Source organism: Carya illinoinensis, chromosome 3, assembly GCF_018687715.1.
Source record: "Carya illinoinensis cultivar Pawnee chromosome 3, C.illinoinensisPawnee_v1, whole genome shotgun sequence".
Taxonomy (NCBI): domain Eukaryota; kingdom Viridiplantae; phylum Streptophyta; class Magnoliopsida; order Fagales; family Juglandaceae; genus Carya; species Carya illinoinensis.
In genome coordinates, this window is record NC_056754.1 from 31,177,333 (window position 1) to 31,200,876 (window position 23,544).

At 34.4% G+C, this 23,544-nt stretch overlaps 1 protein-coding gene across 2 annotated transcripts; it reads right to left on the reverse strand.

Moving 5' to 3' along the window:
• Positions 1–12,520: 12,520 nt before the first annotated feature.
• On the reverse strand, positions 12,521–19,972 carry LOC122304104 (ubiquitin-conjugating enzyme E2 35-like). 2 transcript variants are annotated; one of them, XM_043116149.1, is made up of 8 exons: positions 19,835–19,972; positions 19,679–19,706; positions 17,528–17,614; positions 17,024–17,082; positions 13,683–13,724; positions 13,523–13,596; positions 13,204–13,301; positions 12,521–12,667 (listed from the first exon to the last, which is right to left on the reverse strand). In XM_043116149.1, the coding sequence occupies exons 1-8, from the start codon at positions 19,868–19,870 to the stop codon at positions 12,630–12,632; spliced, it is 462 nt and encodes a 153-aa protein (XP_042972083.1). In that variant the 5' UTR covers positions 19,871–19,972; the 3' UTR covers positions 12,521–12,629. The 2 variants fall into 2 exon arrangements, with proteins under 2 accessions (XP_042972083.1, XP_042972084.1); XM_043116150.1 differs by lacking the exon at positions 19,835–19,972 and adding an exon at positions 17,851–17,973 and having other exon boundaries at positions 19,679–19,699.
• Positions 19,973–23,544: the final 3,572 nt, after the last annotated feature.

Below are 23,544 nucleotides of genomic sequence, written 5' to 3' on the forward strand. Positions count from 1 at the left end.
AGCCAAATGCTAATAAAAGTCATATTTTGAAGAATGTCTACTAAATTTTTCCTATATTGGATTAGCTAAACACAATTCAATTAGAAGACGAGTTATATAAACTTCATCTCAAGAGTCATATATGAAGGGAACTGTAGCATCTTCAGTCTAATATTTTATTATTTTTTGTGTTTTCCTTTTCCTTCCCTCTAGTGTAACTTCATCCCTATAACTTCATCCCCAAAATTACGATTAGGGGCGTAAATCGGTCTGGTCCGTTTCAAAATTTGTAGACCCCAGGACCAGATTAAATGGTTTCTGTCTACAATTTATGGGATCGAGACTGACCGGTCTAGAGTTTAGTCTGGACCGGTCCAAATGAGTCGGTCCAGTTGGTTTTTCTAATCCGGACCAACTCGCTTACACCTTTAATTACTATGCCTTTTCCTATTATTAGTGATTGTCAAAAAAATTATAAATAATGATTCTCATCCACAAAGGTAACATCAATTTTTGTCCTCAACTTCCCCAAATAGATTGTATATTTTTCTCTCTCTTCTTTGAAATTTGGTAATAGTGATGTTTCAATCTCATATACGCAAATACTCCAAGTTAGTCCGAAATAATCGTATATGCTTACGTGGTACTTACAATTGTTAAGTTATAAGTATTGATATTTTAATAGGGAATATACTTGCAGATTGAGCTAAAGCAACTTTATGAGCCTCCCAAGGTAAAGTGTAATATGTGGAGCAAGACAAGTACCCTTATCTCTCTCTAAAAATTGCTCATCCGGCTCCCACCCTTTTGCTTATATTGGTTTTTCCTTATGTGGAGCAAACACTCGAAAAAATGTTTCATCTACTGCCTTTCGACCACCAAAATGTAATATGTGCCACACTACAACAAAAATTGTAATTTCCCATGAATGAATTTTGTGGCAAAAAAGCAACCTTTAGTGGGGAAAATTCTATTCCCACAAAATTTCATCATGGGATATAACTCGCCAGAAAAAAGTATTATAGCCCATGAATGGTTTAAGTTGTGGCCAATACCTATGTAGATTTTGTGGTTGAGTTATCTACCATTTTTTACCTATAAAAGCTATTGTTTGTGGGGAAAAGTTATTTTTTTTTTTATCACTAATATCGTATTGTAAACAATAGTTTGGATTTGTTACATTTCTCACAAATTGTTAGCCAATGAATACTTTTCCATATTATTGTATCAATGGGAATCAAGCTTTGCATTTTCACTGAAAACAACAATAATCTATGCAAACACTTGCGTTCATATAACACTGATAATTTAATACTATGTGATCACCTAGGAATCAAATTATGAGTGTTATAACATTCCAAGATGGACCAGTGTTCAATTAAGCCATGGAAATACATGATTAATGTTTGCTGAGTGAGAATGACAAGAGGGTAATCAGTATGCATATGCATATTGTATTGTTTATATGCCATATGCTACTAAGTACTACATATGTACATACAACTTGACTCCAAATTAAACATATAGTTTCATTGAATTCATGATGTACTTCAAAGACTTGGAAAGATAGCACAAAGATGTTAGCCCATGAAACCAAGGTGTGCCTTTACAGTAGTAGGCATACAATACAACAAATCAATTCAAATATCTGATGTACACAGATTTCCTGACATAAATCTGCAAGTTATATAACTGGTCATTTACAAGAGATCAAACTCACTATTAAGGTCAAATCTTCTAACAAAGCTAAAATCAAATAACAAAAATACGCATCAAGGTTTAAAAGCAATGAAAGTTACTGGAAGGGTGGCTAGAAACCTCCATAGGTAAAATCATTTCATAGTATGCTTGCATTCATTAAGTCAACCACGTATCTACTAGGTGTTGAAGAAAAAGTCTGCCAAGCACTGAAAAGTGTTGGCTAGCTCAAGCGCTACATAAAATAATGGCTCATGGCTTTCTACAATACAATCCACTAACAAAAAACCACTTCAATATCAATATTCCCATTTGTTGGGAAGCAGACCATGTGTTTAAACAATATTGTATATCATCAGGTCAAAGCTCCCATAAGTCAAACCATCACTCCAGCATGATTTATCACATAAATAATACCGGACCACAATATGCACCTTTATAGATCCTTTAGATTTTGTTTGACCAATCCTTAACAAACAGTACACTGTTAGGCTTTATATCTAATGTGCCCCATCAGATTGCATGCATACATACCATAATGCAGTCTTGCACCAATATCAATCTGTTTTATTAATTATGAAATGGTGTTGGTATACATCAACCAATACCAACCTATTTCTATTATAAACAAACTATTTTGAGAATCACAAGTTCCATATAACACCCAACTTGAAGAACTATGAACTGCAATTAGGGTATTTTTAGCTCAAAGTAACACAGACATAACTGGTAACTTACTCATATCCAATTATATTTTTCACTTTTGTTGGTGGTTGCCAATCCTCTCCATATGATACAACACAATGGAGTTCTATCAAGCCTAATTTTTCCTTGCTTGAACCCTTGTGAATGTACCTACCTACATGCATGCTGGTGTATCCCGCAACAAAAAAATCTATAAATTTTAACCTCCCAACTCAATTAAGAAATTAAATAAGCTTTCACAAACCAGCCTCATCACATTGTATAGCAGAAGATACTCACATCATCACAAATACTTACCTGCACTATAACAGCACCAAACTATTGTAGCTACTTCCATGAAGGTACCAAGTTATATATTCCCAACACAAAATATATGGCTATACAACCACCTACCAATTTTCCTATCATAACACCCCCCCTCCCACACTTTCCACACTACACATCAAAACAATTAGCATTTAACACACTGCTATATGTCCACAAGGGGAGTACAAAACACAAAAATTCCCAGCACTCCAAAAAACTTTCCACCATTAGGCATCTCCCTGAGTCTCTCATTGAGACTCCCTACTTGACTCCAACTGTGATGATATCATGTTCAATTATTTGTCATGCTCAAAAAATTATTTTTACAAGGCAGCCATATCACCCAAAAGTGACTCTAGTTGAGTCTTGTAAATGTATGCACAAGTCTTGTTCCTTTCATTCTTCTCTGTTATATGCACAAATGCCTTGTTCTTTTATAGTGAATGAGAGGGCTTAAGATTCACTGAGTGCCACAACCCTTGTGCATATCCATATCTAAACCCTAAGACCTCTTTAAAAACAATGCAGTAGTAGCATCAACATCCTCTTCTTATTCCATCTCATTCAACTGCTCTACCATAAGATTCTAAATATCATAAATCAAAATATCAAATTTTTGGTCAGCCACGCATAGTCCATTAAAAACTTTAAAATCATCATATGAACCAACTCACATAGTTGTGTTCAGTTGCTACGTTTATGAATTTTCCCTTTTGGCTTGACCAGTGTGTTTCTTTATAAAAAAAAAAAAACAATCATATTCAATGGCTCCTCACTCTTCAAAGAAAATGTATGTTTGTGTAACTATCAAACTCCACTTTGATTAAAACACTTATACTATACTACACACTATATGTCTTACCTTCTCTTCCAAAAGCCTAACAAACAATATCCTCTCACTTGTATGTTTCACCTTTTGTCTTTTCCTAGTAGTAGTGTTTCTTTAAGACTACTCCTAAAACATTGTGAAACAAGGTAAATATAGTCAAGCACCAACACTTCTTGCTCAAACACTTAGCAAACAAACTGATATAACATTCTAGGTAGTGAGGTTTACATGCTATGGGGTGATGATAAATGTCATCAGCTATTAAGATTAGTGTTAGGTAATAACAAGTAACATAGTAAATAGCCTTGCAAACATAGAAAGTAGGAGTATGACAGAGTAGCTATCAAAGTTTAAGATTCCCTTGACCCCTTAACAATTACAAATAATGACTTGTGAATCCACTAGGAACTCTCAGATAATCCTTTTTACAGGCGAAATACCAAACAAAAAAAAATTGCTACAACAAATAGAATGTGGATTTTGTGACTTGTTAAAACTTGTTCCGAGTCTCAAGCCAACAATGCTTAGATTTCACCTCCACTACAAACTAATCGATTCACTATACAGAGATTGAGCAACCCACATCAATGCAATCAAGAGAAAAGCAAAGTAAAGGACACAAAGGACAACTAGATTGCCAATTCCATCAATCCCCTTTCTAAGCCAAAATTTTAAAGGGGTCACTCTTCAACTCAAATGTGTAAGCAAACAACATGGTAAATTTCTAGGCGATGAATCTTATAGCAGGAGTTATATGAGTTGGAGTAGCACAAGGGATCAAAATCTCATGTAATGCAAGTATTCAATTATTTTTTAATATGATTGGCTGAACAAAGACAATATTCTTCTGCAAACAAGAAACCGTGATCGTGAACCAGAGAAACATATCACATTGAAGAGGCTGCAATAGGCCAGAGATTTACCAAGGATGAGAGGGAGAGAGGGATTTCAAAAGATAGTATCATCAAGTATAAGTGATTAATCGAGAGAGATTTACCTTTATTGTGTAGGAATTAATTGATAGTTTGGGCGTTAGGTTGAATGGGGCGGCAAGTGGTGGCAGTCATTGGACCTTGAAGGACAGCAAGTCAAAGAAATCATCATCGACGACTCAGATCATATTTTCTGCTAGATGGAGAAAACCATTGTGAAATGTTGAGGGCTTGGCTTGTGAAATTGTTAGAGACCTTGGTCTAGTCTCTAAACATTAAGCTCCACAAGCTCGCCTTGTTGTGGTGATAACCGATTGTGCCTAGCCAACTTGCTTGGTCTTGAACTTGCGTGGCAATGGAGGGTCCCTGGGATGATGAAGGTTTAGTGTTTGAATGATGGAAGTGATGATGATGATAATGATGTAGTAGTAGGGTAATCTAAGTTATGATTTAGTGTGTTTGATGCAATGTGGAACGAGTTGATGGTTACCCTTGATGTTGGCGCCACTTGGATGATGCTTAGGATGGTATGGTGAAGTGTAACTAGAGTTTTGGGTGGTGGCTAAAGGGGATTATGAAATTGGGAAGTGATGGACTAGGGTTGGAGTCTAGGATGGGTTGCTCGGGTTTGGGTAGTGTTTGAATAAGTCTAGGGTTGTTCCTAGAGTTTAGGGATTTGGGGATAATAAGATTTGAGTATGGCAAGAGGATGAGGATCTTTGGTAGGATTTGGAAAGATGGAAATGATTGAGGAAAAATTCTTAAGTTGTAGGAATCTATCAAGGAAATATAAGGTTTCAGTTTTGAAAAGTGGAAAGGGTCTTGTTTGACTTAAGTAATTTTATGAATTGAGTGGTTTTATGGATTATATTTGGAAGATGAGATGAGAATTCCTAAATGTAGGAATTACCTTGTGGGAATCTAGGTAGTTTCAGCTAGTATTTGTGGGAATTGATTAAGGGTGGCTAGGGTTGCCAACTAAGGCAAGAGATGTGTATGGAATGATGAAGGCAATGGAAATTTCGGTTAGGGTTAATTTGGATGAAGGAAGGTTTGTTGGAAAACTAGATCTAGGATTCTATGGCTTTATGAAAGTGATATGATATGATATGGACTTGAATTTTATGGAGGCTAAATATGTGTTTGGTAAGTGAGAAAATATATGGAATGTGAATGGAATGGATATGAAATTATAGATCTAAGATATAGCATGTGATAATTATAGATCTATGGATGATGTGATTTATGATTGGGAGATGGAAATTTGGCCTTGGAAAGATGGAGGCTTAGGATATGTTTGATATACAAGCAAATGCAAGAAATAATATGAACAAACTAGAAAATATAAGAACATAAAAGTATTTTTGAATTTTTGAATAGAGAATGGACATATGCAAAAAATTGATAAATGGATGATATGAAAATTGAATGGAAAATAAACAAGAGATTGATTAAATGAATCAATACCTATTCACAAATTGTAATGTGATAAAATAAACATGGATAAATGGAAAATACCTATTCACGAATTGCAATGTGTTAATCCTCTCATTGAGATTCATGAATTGCACCCAAAAGAGCCCAAGTGCACAAGCACTGAAAGTGTTCACAAGAACAAACCAAATCGTTCCACAAAGGAAAAAAAATGCCAAAACATCCTAAAATAAAAGCTAAGGGTTCTATTTATAGGCTTACAAAGTGGAAACCTAAATAGATCCCATAAATAATAAAAATACTTAAAATAAATATATAAAATAAAATAATTAATTAAATTGGTCGTGGGACCCATGGGGGCCCACGGCTTGTTTTGGTGCTGGCTTTGTGCGAAAATGGCCCATGGCACGGGCCATGGGCATGGCTGGTGGGCAGCATGCTGGCCTGGCATGGCCTATGCACTAGCCAAGCTGCTAGCTTGCGTGCTGGTCAGGCAAGTGGCCTGTGCATGTACGTGCACTGGGCTGCCATAGTTGGCCTACATGCGAACGCTTTTCAGCATGTTATGCTGCACGCTAGCTGGCCTAGCCTGGCAGGCCTAGCCCCTAACCTTGTCAGCGTGCTGATGCACGTTGTGCGCCACGTGGGCTAGACCAATAGCCTTGCTGGCATGTTGTGGCATACTGTCCATGCTATTGGCTAACTATGGCATGAGCATGCCTGTGGCTCGTCAGTGGTGCTGACACAACATAACAGTGGTCATGTCGAGGCATGGCCCAGGGCCACTTTCTTAGGGGTTCTGTCATAAATGTCAAAGGCACTATCTAGTTCCATGGGCAAAATGAAATATTTTAGGGCTCATAGTGTAAAATAAAATATGAGCTTTTACGACAATGCATTTTCTATCGCAATAAGTGCTTTTCGACACCGTTTTTCACTCGATGCACGAATTCATGTGGTAATTGTTGAAACTTTTAGCAGTGCCTTAGTTTTGTGCCATAAGCCAACTATTTACTAGGCCTGTGCATAAAAGGCCCTAAGCCGATCCGACCGCAAGACCTGCTATTGGCCCACCCAACAAAGTTAAGTTATCGGGTCAAGTGGAACAATGGGTTGTCAATGTATTATATTGGTCAAAACCAATGAAACCGATCACAAATTTTAGTTTTGAATCTAGTTCTCTACTCAAACCCTAGCCAACTTGTTGTTCGTGGTCGCCGTTCACAGTCATCGTTCACCTCTGTTACTTCACCACGAGGTCTAGATCTGCCTACTCTCAACTGCGCACTTCGTTGTTCGTGGTTCTAGCCATTTGCCTCTGTTGCCTAGCAGAAATACCTTTGCTACCCATTGTTTTACTTCTTGTTTGGTTTCTAAGAAAATGTAAAAGGGGTAGGAAACCCAAGATCATTGGTGGCGGCGAGATTTGTATGAGATTTGTTCCATGGGATGGATGAGTTTTGTCATTTGTGGAATAAAATTGGATTTCAATGATTTTCCTCATGAGAGTATGGGGTTGTGGTGGCGGGGTGTTTTGTCGTGTCATCTATTGCCTAACAGAAATGCCTCTGCCATCCATTGGTTTACTTGTTGTTTGGTTTCTAAGAAAATGTAAAAGGGGTAGGAAGCGATCAGTATTTTTCCTTCTTATTCATGGTATTTTTCTCTCTTCTCTTTTTTCTTTTAATCTCAACATTCTTGTAGAGATCTGTATGATGGGTAAAGTTCCCTCTGCCGATGAAGAAGAAAGAGGGCATTTTTTTTTTAATCATGCAAATCATACGGGTTCGACCCGATTTTATTGTTGACATGCCGGTTTGGGTCGGGTTGGCCCCTTAAATAGAGATATTCAGGTTGGGGACAAACCCAGTGTTTTTAGCCCCGGTTGCAGGCCTACTATTTACCACTAATGGCAGTCTTGGAGGAAAATTTCGTAGGAAAAACCCATATTTCTTATAGTGAGGCCACACCATCATGCTCACCAACCTTTGATATTCAACCTATGTAGAAGTGCCATCAAAAATAACTGCATGATGGGTCTGTCTAGGCTATAGGTGAGTTTCACACCTTGCTTTGTAACTCAGCCTCCAGACTCCATCTATCATACATATGGTACAAATGGAGTCCCCTCCTCTAGATCTTTCAAATATAGGCCGCCCCACTCCACCAACGTCAACAATGAGCTCCTCGTGCCAATATAATTGTGTGTGTATTCAATGAACCGTTGTTGATCCAAACTTCAAATCCTAGCTATCTAGGTATGTTTAGCTTTCCCCAACTGACAATCTAAAAAAAAAAAAAAAAATGATGTAGAGATCTTGTTTGGAAACACCAAAATAATTGATTATATATGTCACTTTCGTAACTGTGGCCCAAACCACATTCGCAAAGTCCGCCGGCTGGATTATAAAATTGCTTCTATAATGGTCCTCTTCTTAACTCAAATATGGGCTCAAGTCCTCTAATTCTTTGGATTCACTGCCAATTTATTTTTGTCTTCCCGCATTGCATTGTATATACATAATAGAGTTTTTGTCTCTACACTTTCAACACATTCCTCTTAAATTCTTGCAATTAATTTCAACAAACTCTTGTTTAGAGCAAAAAAAAAAAAAGAGTGAAATTCATGAATTCCATTCTCTGATCTCTCCATCTCTTTCCCTATTTATTTAAACTTTATCTTAGCCTCTATCTCCTATCTAATATATATATGTGTGTGTGCGCGTGCGGGTGTGTGTATGTGGTTATGCATTTGTAGAGAAAGCTTTTGATGATATACATGGTATGGTTCTCATTATTGAAGTCGTACAGCTTATTGGCTTTTCACCTATTTAGACAATGAATCCGAGGGCTCAGACAATGCAATCTCTTTTCTATTCATTATCGCATGAAAGCACTCTCATGAGTCATGACACATCTTAACAGACAAATCCCTAATCCACTTCAAAGGTATTAAGCCCTATAGATGAGTAAATGAAGTCCCTTCATCTCACATTTACTCTTTGCAAAGGAATTAGAGTGGTAGGTGGGTCAATTGGCTTGCCCTCCCAAACCCCTGAGCCCACTGGGCAATGGGCAGGTTGCTTGCCCATCCCAATAGGGTAAGTGGACGAAGTGTTTAAAGTTTTTAATAAGCAGGTGTGTGCAAGTGTAGGTTTAACCCGTCCGCATAAAATAAAAATAAATAAAAATAAAAAAATAATTCCTAAGTCTCATCCATTCTCTTCATAAGCCATATCGAAAGGCATTTCGACCTCTTGAGGAAGAGGAAGAGGACATCATATTCTAAGGTATGGTTTGGTTACCCAAACCAAATAATTTCATCTCATATATTTATTATAATTTCTTCAAACTCTCACATAAAATGTAATAAATAATTTAATCTTTTTAAATCTCAAAATAAAAATAATATTATAAAATTTTATTTAACTTTCAACTTTTATCTCGTCTGTATAAATAGGCCTAAGACATAATTTATTTCTTGGTTCTATGCATAAACATAGACCTCAAAGTTATTCTTTGTCGCGTTCCAGATGTATCAATGCATGAGGCTCTTCTTTAGCCCTTTAGCCCTAAAAGGAACTATTTGTCTTTAACAAAACTACTCTAAAAATTGTACTATCATTTAATGAGTCCCCCGCAAAAATACTTTTCTTGCTTAAGAGTAAGGACAAAGTATAAATAAAGAAAACTCCCATATTTCTCGATACAAAACCTTTCTACATAAATGACTTTTACACTTGCAACAATCTTTCAGTTTCGTTTTACTCTTTTCCTGCTTGAACTCTTGATCGCAAGTTGAAAACCAAAGGTATTTGTCGTCCCAAACAGAGCACATTTTCAATCAATGGCAGCACCCATCTCAACCTATCCCTTGCCATCCTCTCTCCTACAAAAAAAATTTCAACTTCCTTCTTCAAAAGGATTTTTTGGGGTTGCAATGAGAAAAACAACCTTTATCCTCAAAATCTTTATTGTCCGCCTTAAATCAACCTTTAAGACTGTTACATTGGACATCCCAACCCATCCTCCCCCTCCACTTTTATGAATTACAATATCTATGGAATCTAAAATCTCATTAAAGGCTCAAGCCGTTTTCTTTAGAAAATTGTTTGGAATGACCTTCCAACAAAGGATAGGTTATCCTCCATTCCCAACCGCTCTAGCTCTATAGATCCCGAATGTGTTCTCTACTCACAAAAAATTAAAACTCTTATGTACCACTTTCTCGATTGCAAAATGCTATTTGTACTTGCAAATTTACTTACATAACAATACATATTGACGTGTCTACTATTGATATGCCAAAAGATTATAAAATTTAAGAATCTAAATTTGAATACAAAGAGAAAATTGATAAAATGGGTCTTATATGTAAAATTATAATTATATGTAACACTACTCCGATCCATTGTCAATTCACCACAATCAAATAGAGCAAAGGCATCTGGCCTTCCAAGTTTCCAACCCCTCAACATTAAGTCCTAGATCTTGCTATGGTACATCGATTAGATTCTCATCATTTGAACCCATAGGAGTAACTAAACATAAGTCTAAATAATCTCAGACTTCCACCATCTTTGCAAGCTATAGTTCAACTCAATCTCTAATAATCCATTTTCTTTCAGGAAAATCCAATCATCCATTGGTGTCAGACTGTCAGTATTGCTATAAATGTGGTGCACTGGAAGAATAAGACGTGTATTCAATTATTGCCGTATAGACTTGTATTGACTAACAAACTAAACTTGTATGAAGATGCCCCATGGAGATGTAGAAGATGCAACAAATCTCTATTCTGTACAAATCAATAAGCCTCATCCCAACAGGTTTTACCATCAAAGCGTGCTCCAATCGCACCTAACCGAGCAGAGAATTCTCTCCTATCTCCGTCCGAGCATAAGCGACTGCAGTTTTTAACTAAATAGCTAGTTGGGTTCAGTTTCGTTAGGAGACACGTATGCACCTTCTTTTTAATTCAATGTTGAGCAAAGGGTTCGCCAACCACAGATTTATTTATAAGAGGTCGTCAGTCCCTTGAAGGTCAAAGTTATAACCAAAAAAAATAAAAAAAGATATTAGAGATTTGCTTTAATTTGCATTTATACAAGATTGTCTAGCACTTCATAGACTAAATATAGGACTCTTTTTAGAATAATGATGCATTTACAGCCCTTTTACAATTGCTTTATAATGAACCAACGTAACTATGTCAATTCATCAAAAATGATGATCTATAATAAGAATACGAGTCAAAACACCTCCCTGACAGATTTCAACTATTGTCACCATTATGAAAAGTTGAAAACTTGGTTTAGCACATCTCTGCAAAGGTCGTGAACGCAAAATAAGGAAAATAATAATAATAAATAAATAAAAAGATACCCTTTGCCCCTGTTTCAACACTGGGAAAAGCTTCCTGATCTCTGAAGATTTAAAGGAAATCATATTCCTGACTCGTATTCAGCCTCCATAATTTTTCAAGAAAGTAGTTGTACGAAGGAGAGAGAGAGGAGCCAAAACCATTCATATCTCATATGCACCATGCAGCACCCATAAACATTTTGAATAACTGGGTTGATCAAAACGTTCCATATTAAGAACGTTATAAGTAGAAAATAAAATTGATATCAAACTTCAATATGATCATGCAACCATAAAACCCTTTTTTTTTTCTCTCCTTATGTCCGTTGTTGTTTTATTAAGATGACCATCAGATGATGACTAGGGCTATAATCGAGCCCAGCCGAGCCAGTTTTTGGTTTGCCGAGCTCGGCTCAACTCAAAATACTTGAATTCGAGTTTGAGATTTTTTTTAATTCTTTGTTCGAGCTCAACTCGATAAGTTAAATTCTCAACTCGAGCTCGACCTCAAACTCATCCCACAAACAAGTTCGAGTCAAATCGAGCTCGAGCACGAGCGTGAATTTTTTTTTTAATAAGATTTAATAATTAATAAATTAAATGAATAAAAAAGCTAATATTGAATTTATAAAACTAACAAGTAGAAGCTCTATTAAATTATAAAATTTATAAATAATTAATATCTAACTAGTTGATATTTATCTAAAATAACAATATATTATATGCCTACATATATTATTAATACATACCCTTAATATGATAACATATATTTATTTCATATATGGTTCCCACATATTAGTATATGAAATTATTAAATTTTATATACTAATTATTATACAAATTATAAAATATACCATGAAGTATATTCATTATATAGACATAAGTAATTAGAATACATATTATATATTTAATTATAAAAGTGGTATGTTTATATTATTAGCTAATACATATATACATGTATAGGTGTATGTATATATTTATCAATATATAAATGAGTTTTAATTGAGTCGAGCTAACGAGTCGACTCGAGCATAAATGAACAAGCATAAACGAGCCTTAATTGAGTCGAGTCGAATTTTGTCGGGTATATGTCATTTACAAATTGAGTGGATATCTACTTTCACGAACAAGTTCTTTTTTTTTTTTTTTTCACGAATCAAGTTCGATTCGAGTTTAACCAAACGGGCTATCGAACAAACTGGTTCATTTACAACCCTAATGATGACCTTCTTCACAATATTCATCTTTCCTTTATCCTGAAGATGGCTCTCAGTTAATTTGAAGTTCTTTGAAGTTTTCAACTATCATATGATCAATTCACAAGTCATGTCCTCATGTTATAGTTTTAACATACACTTCAGAAATTGATCTTCCAAGCAAAATCAAGCTCCGGTTGCATATAAACGAGTCCATTCCTTCGCTGCAAATTTCCAACCAACAGGGGCTAGTAATTAGTTATGATATGAATGACAAATGCTTGTAAAGCCAACTGCAATCATTTCCACCACATCAGATTAATTATCTTTTTTTTTTCTTTTTCTTTTTTTATTGGCATTAGGTGTCCAGGAACATTATCCCAACTAATCCCGAGAGTACACAAGCCCTCGGTAAGGAGTTTCCCGTAAGTGCACATCAGGTAATTCAAGAGGAAAATCTTCCAGGCCAATGGCCTGCACTCAAGGGGATTTGAACCTTAGACTGGGGGGGAGCATACCCAAAGCCCAAGGCTTTTACCACTTGAGCCAACCCCTAGAGTTATACCATATTAATTATCTTAAAGTGAAAAAAAGGGGAAAAAATCTTATAGTAAAAATAAGCAACAATTTAGGCTCTACATAATAAAATGAAAACAAGTGATAAAAGGTAGATACCCTTCAAAACAGTATAGAAGATGGAGCTATTTTAGGTCTCATGCTAGCATCTTGGTAGTAGCCAACTAAAAATAATTAATATTACCTGTCTCAACAGCTTCAGTTTCATTTGTCTTCCAATGCTTTGCAATGTTCTCGGAAAGGGGATCATCAGGGTTTGGAGCACTTAAAAGAGCTTGGATGCTGATCCAGTAAATCATGTAGCATTTTGTTAGTAAAGTCATCTCGCTTTGCTTTAAATATCATTTCACGACCCAATATCCCATCATTTAAATCATCCATGCTTTCCTATTTAACTTTCTATTTCCACATGGTTTATATATTAAATCTATCCTATACTTTTTTTTCTTCTCCCTAGAAGATGATTTCCAAATCAAGAAATTATTGGGGATGCACGAAATCACCTCAGCAATACTGTTCGGATTTGGAGGGCTGGACTCCATTTGTCTTTAAGAATATCAAGGCATATCCGTCCAAGCTGATATAAACATTCTTTATATCCAGAAAGAACAAACCTCAAATTTCAAGCAAGCGAAAGGAGCAAAAGAAGCAGATACTACTTACCTTATCAATATTAGGATGATATATTTTGGTCAGGAACCGAACCTGTCAGGAAAAAGTGCAGTTTACACAAACAAAAATAAGTGCAAAGGCAACAAGATTGAGAACAAAAAACTCATCTAAATATTGTAAGGAAAAAACAAAAGAAACTAAACTTCCTTGAAAAAGGTTCTTCATATATAACAGAACATGCTTGAGGAGCATGGGAAAGGAAAAAGAGAGATCACTTATTCAACCATGCATTTGGCTCTATGTGGGCCAACAAAGGATAAACAAACAGAATGCAATATTAGTAGATATGCTATTTTCTTATAATTTTGTGTATAGAAATAATAAAAACATTACAACACAAATATCTTGAAATTTAAATGGATACATTGTTATGTAATTGATGTAGAAAGAATTGAAACAGTTGAAACTAAGTAAATAAATCGAGAATAAGTACATCGTAAACTAGAATAATTCTCACACGCTAAAATTAGTAGTCAGAGATCATAAATTACCGTGTCCATGAAAATATCAGAAGAATATTTCAACACAAATTTCATATATTTTTTTATAAGTACAGATTTTATATATCTTTAAGTCACTCAATTCCCAAATCACTTAAAACTAGGGTTGAGCAAAAATCGAAAAATCCAACTCCACTCTGGCTCTGCTCTGATTCTGACATAACGAAGTCGGAGTCGGATTTTTTTTTAATTTTTCAGTTGGAGTCGGAGTCAGAGGTATCGCTGGACCAACTCTGACTTTGACTCCGATTCGACTCAACTCCAACTTTGCCCTCCGAATTTGACTCCAACTTTAAAAATGACTCCAATATTGTACATATGTTAAATAAATATGTATTTATTTATATATTTATCATATATACTAGTATATTTATATAGTTATATAACTAGAACTTATATAATTAAATTCAATAATATACTAGTATGAGCTAAATATTATAAAATAATATACTTATAGTATAATGTAAATAAACTAATAATAGTTTATTATATGTAAACATCATAGTATTACTACCATACATAATCAAATATAGATATAAGTTGGACACTAATATTGAAATAAGCCTAGTATAATAAGTTAATAACACAAAATACTAATTTCTTAAAGTATAATAACATGTAATTAGACACTAGAGTCTAGTATATGATTAAATTAGAAATAAGTTAGATATTAGTATAATAACATGTAATTAGACACTATAGTATAAGTCTTGTATAGAAATAAATTAGACACTAGAATAGACATAACTAATAAGTCTAGTATAATAAGGTAATAGCACATAATACTAATTTACTAAAGTATAATAACATGTAATTGGACACTATTAATAAGTCTAGTGTAGAAATAAGTCATAAATAAGTTAGACACTAGTATAATATAATAACATGTAATACTATAGTATAATAACATGTAATTAGACACTATAATATGTCTAGTATAGAAATAAGTTAGATACTAGTGTAAAAATAGGTCTAATATAATAAGTACATAATACTAAAGTATAATAACACGTAATTAGACACAAGAAATAATATGTAATACTATAGTATGATAAAATGTAATTAGACACTATAGTATAAATCAAGTATAGAAATAAGTTAGATACTAGTATAAAAATAGGTCTAATATAATAAATACATAATACTAAATTATAATAACATGTAATTAGACACAAGAAATAATATGTAATACTATAGAATGATAAAATGTAATTAGACACTATAGTATAAATCTAGTATAAAAATAAGTTAGATAAGTAGTATAGAAGTAAATTAGTAGTGAATGATTTAGTTTTGTTTTTAATTCTTGGAAAAACTAAAATTTGAAAGCCCAGAAAAAATTCTATTTAAAAAATGGGTTAAACATGAAGCTAAAACAAAGCCCAAAAGAGCTCAAATCCGACCCCGACTATGTCAATGCTCACCCCTACAGTCCTACTTAAAACCCTGGTGCTTATGTTTGATCCTCTACCGTGCCACCAATGTATTAAATTGATTGACATATAGGAAGGGAAAAGACAGCTCAATCCACCAATTAGTTTCACACCAAGGAAGATTTTATGCATGGTATGTCTAACAAAACTCCATCCGTCACTCTCTACAATAACACAGATAGTGTTCACAACTCTGAATGTTCTATTTGATGGAAAGCGGCTTCCAAGTAAATTTAATGTGAAAACCTTACAACTCATACAGAACATTTTGTACAAATATCAAACAACCAACATTATAACTAATGTAAATCCAGCCTCATTCAACATCGTTTTGAAAGCTCTCCAGATCTCATTATTAATTGAAACAATTAAGGCCCATATGAGAATGCAAGATGGTAACATTTTTTTTATCTGACGTCTAATGCAGCAGTCATATGTAATCATTTTGATAAGACCTCATTTTTGGATGAGTCTTTATATATAAAAATTAATGGTCTGAACTTGCACTCAACAGCAGGGAAAAACTCTGGATTGTTTTCTTCATTTCCAAACAAAGAGTACAAAGTGTGTCATGGCCGCCTATGTGAAATAATTAAGTTCAGTTCAACTGTTTCATATAAATCATATTTTCGACCTATCAGCAAATGGGCACACAGGGTTAAGGGTTATATCTGCTGCATCAAATATATAGGCTACATGAAGATTCGAACTACTAGTAATTCAATCACTTGCTAAATAATTCATCAGAATGAATTTACAAGCCTCAATTATCTCTCTCTGTTTTTTATTTTTATTTTTATTTTTGCAAGCCTCAAAAATATCATTCCCCTGAGCTTCTTTCTCCAATAGATGATTTGCACTTCAATTTTCACTGTTTTATGGTGTAAATGGACATTCAAACCCTATTAACTGTTTTGGTAACTGAATCACTGAGCCAACAGTTCTTGACCTTGTATGTAGCATGCTAACAAATAAGCATGCACGAAAAAATCCATGGCAGAAAAACCTATCAAGTTTATCCATACTCCAGATATTATTCCGATCTTTCAGATAATTTAAGGCATTTTGATTAACTCACATGAACAGTACATTTACTGTTTCTGTAAAAAGTGAATGTACTATTCCCATTACCCCTGTGTACCAAGCATTTTGCTTATTTAAGATCACCAAAGAATTTAAAAACCCTACATTACATCCTCGGCGTGAGGGCCAAAAATCAATTTAAGAAATCAGCCGTCTCTTCAAACAGGCAACCACCTGAAACAGCAGATATAACAGTATCTGGACTCTTAAGCGAGATAAGGCGAATGAATGCCTTCATAAAAACAAGACGAGCAACTGTAGAAGCTCAAAAAGATAGCATTACACAGCATGAAAAGAAATCTAAATATCATATTACCTTGGGAGCTGCCATTGGGTACTCTTCAGATAGAAACAATTCTAACTTGAAAACTCCACCTATGTATATATAAAAAGAAAAAACAAAATGATATTACACCATGTACCAGCATGTAAAACAGAAACTGATACAAGAAACCAAGTGACAACAAATCCGTTTACGTAGTTTCCCAAATTTTGTACGATCCAAAAAGTTCAGGAGGATACTATCAGGTGTTGTTATGTTGTTTGTGTAATAAGAATAAACAGAACAAAACACAATCATAACTATTCTGACCACTGAAGCTCATAGGTAGAAGAAAGAAAGATTTACTTTTTCAAACATTAAATATCGTACTAGGAAAAAAAAATTCTCAACAGAAGCTGGACATTAAATAATTAGCTTACTACATAGCTTACATTGTATAGTAACAGGAGCTGGACATTAAAAAAAAAAAAAAATCATAACAGGAGCTGGACACTAAATAGCTTATTAGAAAAGATTACTTTTTCATACGTTAATTACCTTCATAAGGAGATTGAGCTGGACCAAGAATCATAACATTAAAATATCTCATGTTGTCCTCAGAAGGAGAGGCACTTATTCCAGGAGCTGCATGCAAATTTCACAAAGCATGCTTAATACATGCAAGCCTCTGAATGGAATTGCGTTAACAAGAATAACTAAAGAAGGCTTGATTGGGACATGAGAGCATTAAAGCTCCAACATTAAAATATCTGGGAACTGCATACAAATTTCACAAAGCATGCTCAAGTACATGTCAGCCCTTGATTAGAATTAATTTAATGAGAACAACAATTTAATGAGAACAATTAAAGAAGGCTTACTTGAGCCGTTAGAGCATTGAAGTTCCAGCATTCAAATATACCACTACCCGAACTCAGTACTGCTAAGGAACATAGGTTGCTTCCAAACTGGTCAAATGATGTTACCTTGATACATATGATTTTCTGGATAGAAAGATATTGTGACCCCAACACAAGCTTAAATAAAATTGCATTAGTGCAGGCATCTTACTCTGTAATTAGTGCATGATGTGGTTTGTTTTCCATTTGCTTTGCTATATATACAAACAAGTACACTGAACTTTGGGTATACTAAAAATTCTAAAGAGACTGTTTGAAAAAGTCGTAAAACAAAATAAGTGTTTGGGCACACCTGGTCTGAGGTGGATTGGCTGATGGCATAGGGTTTGTTTGGTAAGGGGAATGTCCATTAATGTTCCCGAAAGAATAGGAATGTCATTCCTATGCCTTTGTTTGGTGGCAATATACAATGTCATCTTCTAAAATACATTTATATATATATATAAGTAAATGATTATTAATAAGAATAGGCATAGCCCAAATACATAAGATGGTATACACGAGGAAACTTAATACCCAAATCCAAAAGTCTTCCTAAAAATACCCCTCTATTATTTTACAACCATTTTTTTTCGAAAATACAACATGGCGACCAGCCACCCTTGACTATCATTGGGGGCGGCCTAGGCATTCCTGATGTCATTGGGGGTAAAAATTGAATTTCCTCGTATCTATTTCTGCCACTCCTGTGGGTGTATTTCAACAATTTTTGTTTTAATTTTAATTTAAGATTTTTTTTTAATCCTATTCTAATACCCTAGGAATAGCTATTCCTCTAATTTTTTAGAGGAATAGGTAATCCTCATTTTTTAGGGATATCTTTTCTTTGTAATCAAAAGCCACCCAAACCATAGAGGAATTAGGAATAGTTATTCCATTCCATGGATCTATTTTGCATACCAAATGTACCTTGAGTCTCATGTCAAATAATATTGTGCTGACAATGATCATTTTGGTGTCTGTACTCTTTCCATAGTCTAACATTCAAGCATAATCTAGCATATTCTGTTGCTTGTTTGAGAGGTATACTATCCCCAATCAGCACAGAAACATGTTTTGAACATGGAAAATGTTGCAATGTTTGGGTAGGGCCAAAATGCAAAGAAATAAATCACTCAACTGTGACCATGTTTTCCCAAACGATGTCCTTGATATGCTACTTACTATTCTCTGCCTCACTATAATCTACCATGCTTATGAGAAAAGAAAAAACAAACGAAAATGCAATGTCAAAAGAGAAATGATATTTACAATCTTTGGGTGTTCAACCTTGCGCATTCCTTTTGAAAAAAGTGCATAAATATGGGACCGCATGAAAAAATAATTTCTTTTAATGATGGACCTCATTTTTTCTTCAAAGGGAGTATGCGGGAATTGAACAGTTCAAGTCTGTATCTAGCATTACCCCATGTCAGAATACCACGGGACAAACATCTGGCCACAAAAAGCCAGGAAATCGTACCAAAACCAGGAATTAATTCGTTCTCCAAGCCAGCTATTGCAATTTTCGTATTTTAATCAAGACTACACAAACGAAAATAAATTTCGTTTACATTTCTTCTCTCGACAGGGCTCAACCCAGCAAATGAAACTAAACAGCGAATCAAAAGGTACTCTTCAACAATAAGCATAGTTTTCATTAGCATTTATGTGTAAACCCAAACTACCATCACTGCCGAAGGAAAGCCATCAACCCAAATTGTAGAATTTCAGATTCAGCAACCCAAAACACATAATAAAATAGACACTATTTAAAATATATATTATATTTAGAGAGAGAGAGAGAGACCTGGTTCACTGAGGAGCCGCTGGGTTTCCTATCCATTTCCAAAGTCAAGTAGAACCAAAATCAAAACCACATGTAAGAACATTTATGTATGTACAAACATACAGAGAGAGAGAGAGAGAGAGAGAGAGAGAGAACGGTAAAGATCGGAAAGTGAACCTTAATAATTCTTCGGGGTAGATTACTGATAGCCATTGATCGTTTTGGAAGATTATAGAGAGAGAGAGAGAGAGAAGAGGGAGAGCTTGACGCAGAAAACAGGGAAGATATAACGCAGCAGGTGGGTGTATGGACATTGTATAATAAAGGCGTTTGACTTAAAATTTTGATACTTTCCTCAACGAACCCTTCCCACAACTGCTACAGCGCAGGCACTTCAATTATTTTGTTTGTTTGCAATTTGCATACTTTATTGACTGTTTAAAAAATGACTATCTTACCTGAAGTTATTTTTTTTTCTTTTATTAATGTAAATAGTTAAAATAATTATTTTATATTAAAAAAATAATACAACTAATCATATTAGTAGAGTACTATACAAAACGTACACAAAAATAATTATACATAAAATTTTTCCTAAAAAATAAACCTATGAAAGGAGATTACTTTCTACTATAATATATGAGAACAGATAATCTATATTAAGAATAGAATTCATAATTATTAACCTTCAAGAAAAGAAGGAATCTGGTAAAAAAAAAAAAAAAATTGAATTTCATAAATATCCTGTGTATTTAACTAAAGTAGAAGCTATTATAGATTTTTTTTTTTTTTTTTTTTAAGTGAGCTATTATAGAAATTGAAGATTATCTTAAAGGGCTTCGCGTTTCATACAAGAATTATCAAGATCATCCAACTCTTCTCTCCTTTAGGATGAAAGAAAATGTAAGAAATCCATAAGACAGATTTTAACAAAATATTAGTGCTATGGAACGTGACATTCCATTGGGGGGTGCAATAGTGAAAGAGGTTCATGATCGAGACTTCTTTCATGCTTGTTATACGATGTAGATAAGCTTTCTTAAGTACTCTGTCATCACACCATATGTCATACCACAATTTGATACAGGATCCGTTACTTGCCTCAAAATAGGTAAAACTAGAAAATATATTTCATCCATGTCTTAGAGCATTAGCAATACCAAGTCTAAATTTTGATTAAAATTAGAGCTTTTAACTAAAATCAAAATAATAATATAATATTATATATTTAAATAATAATTTTAATTTTTTTAATATTTTACAAATACACTCCATATATTAATTAAGAATTTAATTAATAAACCAAATTATCAACATTCCACCCAACATTTCCACCAACATAAACCACCAAACATTTCCACCAACAAACCAGTTCATAAACCGTGTTCTCCACCCTATACTAGATTCCCAATTAGATAAACACTGTCACTTGAAGAATGGTATAAGGTTTCTACATGCAAAAACTACTTTCGTGCAGTTTCTATACATATCTCACACATATTTACACACATATCTTCACTCAATTATAAACCACTCAATTATAAAACATACACAACTTGAAACCTAAACTACAGAAAACATCACCATCTCAAAGCTTGTTTTGATCGACCAATGTTTAACACTTGACTTCCTTCAATCCATAAGCAAAGTAGATAAAGGTCGAATCAGTAGCACCTTCTGTGTACCTCTTCATTAATGTGCTTCTTAAAAAACTCTTGCTTCTTTGTCTCCAATTTGACTTCTAAAGCCCACTCCCATAGGATCCACTTATCTCATTCTTTCACCAGCCTCCCTATGCTCTACCATACTTTGAATCTAAAACTGAGCTCCACAAATCTCCATGTTCTAGAGGATATCACCATAGTCATTTATCCAACAAAGCCTTGTTTGAATACCCAAGCCTCCTTGACAAGTTTGGGAACAAAGGGTGGCCCATTTTACTAAATGAAATTTGAACTCATCATTCATCCCTCCTCATAGGAAATCCCAATGTATTTTCTCCATGTGGTAAGCTACTTAACTACCTGTTATGGAAGCTGAAAGAAAAAGAGGAAATAAGTAAGTAGGTTGGATGGGGTACTTTTAATGAGTGTGACTTTGACACCTTTGGATAAGTACATCTGTTTCTAACTAGAGAGTTTTCGCTCCATCTTTTCTAGGACATCATTTCAAATGGATATCAATTTGTAATTAGCACCCAATGAGAGGCAAAGATATTTCATGGTTAAATGAGATATTTTACATCCCAAGATAAAAGCCATGCCATTCACATTTTGCACTTGCCTCATCGAAATTACATAAGATTTGTCCTAGTTCACCTTCAATCCGAAAATGACTTCAAAGTATAGAATGAGAGCCTCAATGCATTAACATGATCATGGCTAGCCTCGTAAAATACCAAGGTATCATTGGCAAATAAGAGATGAGAAATATTGAGAGAGCCGGTATTGGCTTCCCCTACTGAGAAGCCAGATATAAAGCCACCCTCCACGACATTGTTGATCGTTTTGCTAAGTGTTTCTATTACAAAAACAAAAAGAAATAGAGATAAGAGATTCCACTATCTCAATCCCCGCAAGCTTTGAAAGAAACCGCTTATTGTGCCATTAATCAAAATACAAAAGGATGCAATAGAGATGCAATATTTGATCCATAAACACTACTTCACCCGAAGCCCACATTGCTTGAGCATATAAAGTAAGGTTGTGTTAGAGTAGTGAGGTGATTTCAGATACTTTGTGAATGGTAGTGAAAAAGTATTAAATAATAGTAAATAGTAATACAAAATAATAAAAAGTATGTGAAAAGTAATGATAAAATAATGAATGGTAGTGAAGTATTTACTTCACCACCCAAACTAGCCAAAGGAGTTCCAATTGACTCAATCATATGTCTTTTCACATCTAATTTACAAAGGAGCCTTGACCTATGTACTTGTGCTCTTGTGGAACATCACTATTCTTATGATCAACAAAATTTTATTTACCAATAAAAAAATATGTTAATAGAAAGAATAGAGAATATCAAGAATCTTGTATTGGTAAACCAAGAAAATCCGTTGGTTAGCCCATGATCAATGCTAGGAAGCTTTAGAGTGGTCTCGATGATGTTCCCTCAAAATCTAGCCTATCTATTCTCTTTATAATAGACATTTTCATTATATTTGTTCTTATGAATTCCTTATTCATATTGATTCAAATAGATCTTAATGTCCATTCCAATATAGCTAGATTCTATTATTAAAGATGATTATAACATATAATGTGGTGCCCCCAATCCTCGATTGTGGCTTGGCAGAGAAAAATGGTGTTGGGGATGTGCTCCACGTGGGTCACACCCCTTGCCTTTGGGATACTAGTGTGTGCTCGTATGCCTAGCATATGCATGTGAAAACAACTCAAACCAGAAAGATAGTAGATTAGACATAATTGAAGTTTAAAAACTTAGTACCAGAGACATTAATACAGTTGCCAGATTTAAAATCATGAATAAGTCACCAATTCTTAGAATTAACCAAAGTTAATACATTCCAAGATGAGTTTATCAAAATCTCTCAATAACATAACAGCAACATATCTACATGATCTTTATCCAAACAGAACCCCCCTCCCCCAATCTCATTCTACAGGTTGTGATGGATCCTTTTGCTCATACCCACCCTTGAAGTCTATATCTACATCAAAATATATTGTTCCAAGGAGCAGAACCATAGAGGGACTACTGTGGTGAGATTTCAAGAAATCTTAACAAAGTCATGACACTTGCTTTCTTGAAAACCCTGACTACAAAAAAAGCTCCAATATTTATGATCTCAAAAGTGAGATTTTGTCAATTTTCCAATCCCTTTTATAGGATGGGACCGTCAGGTGTCATTCTAATGTACTTCT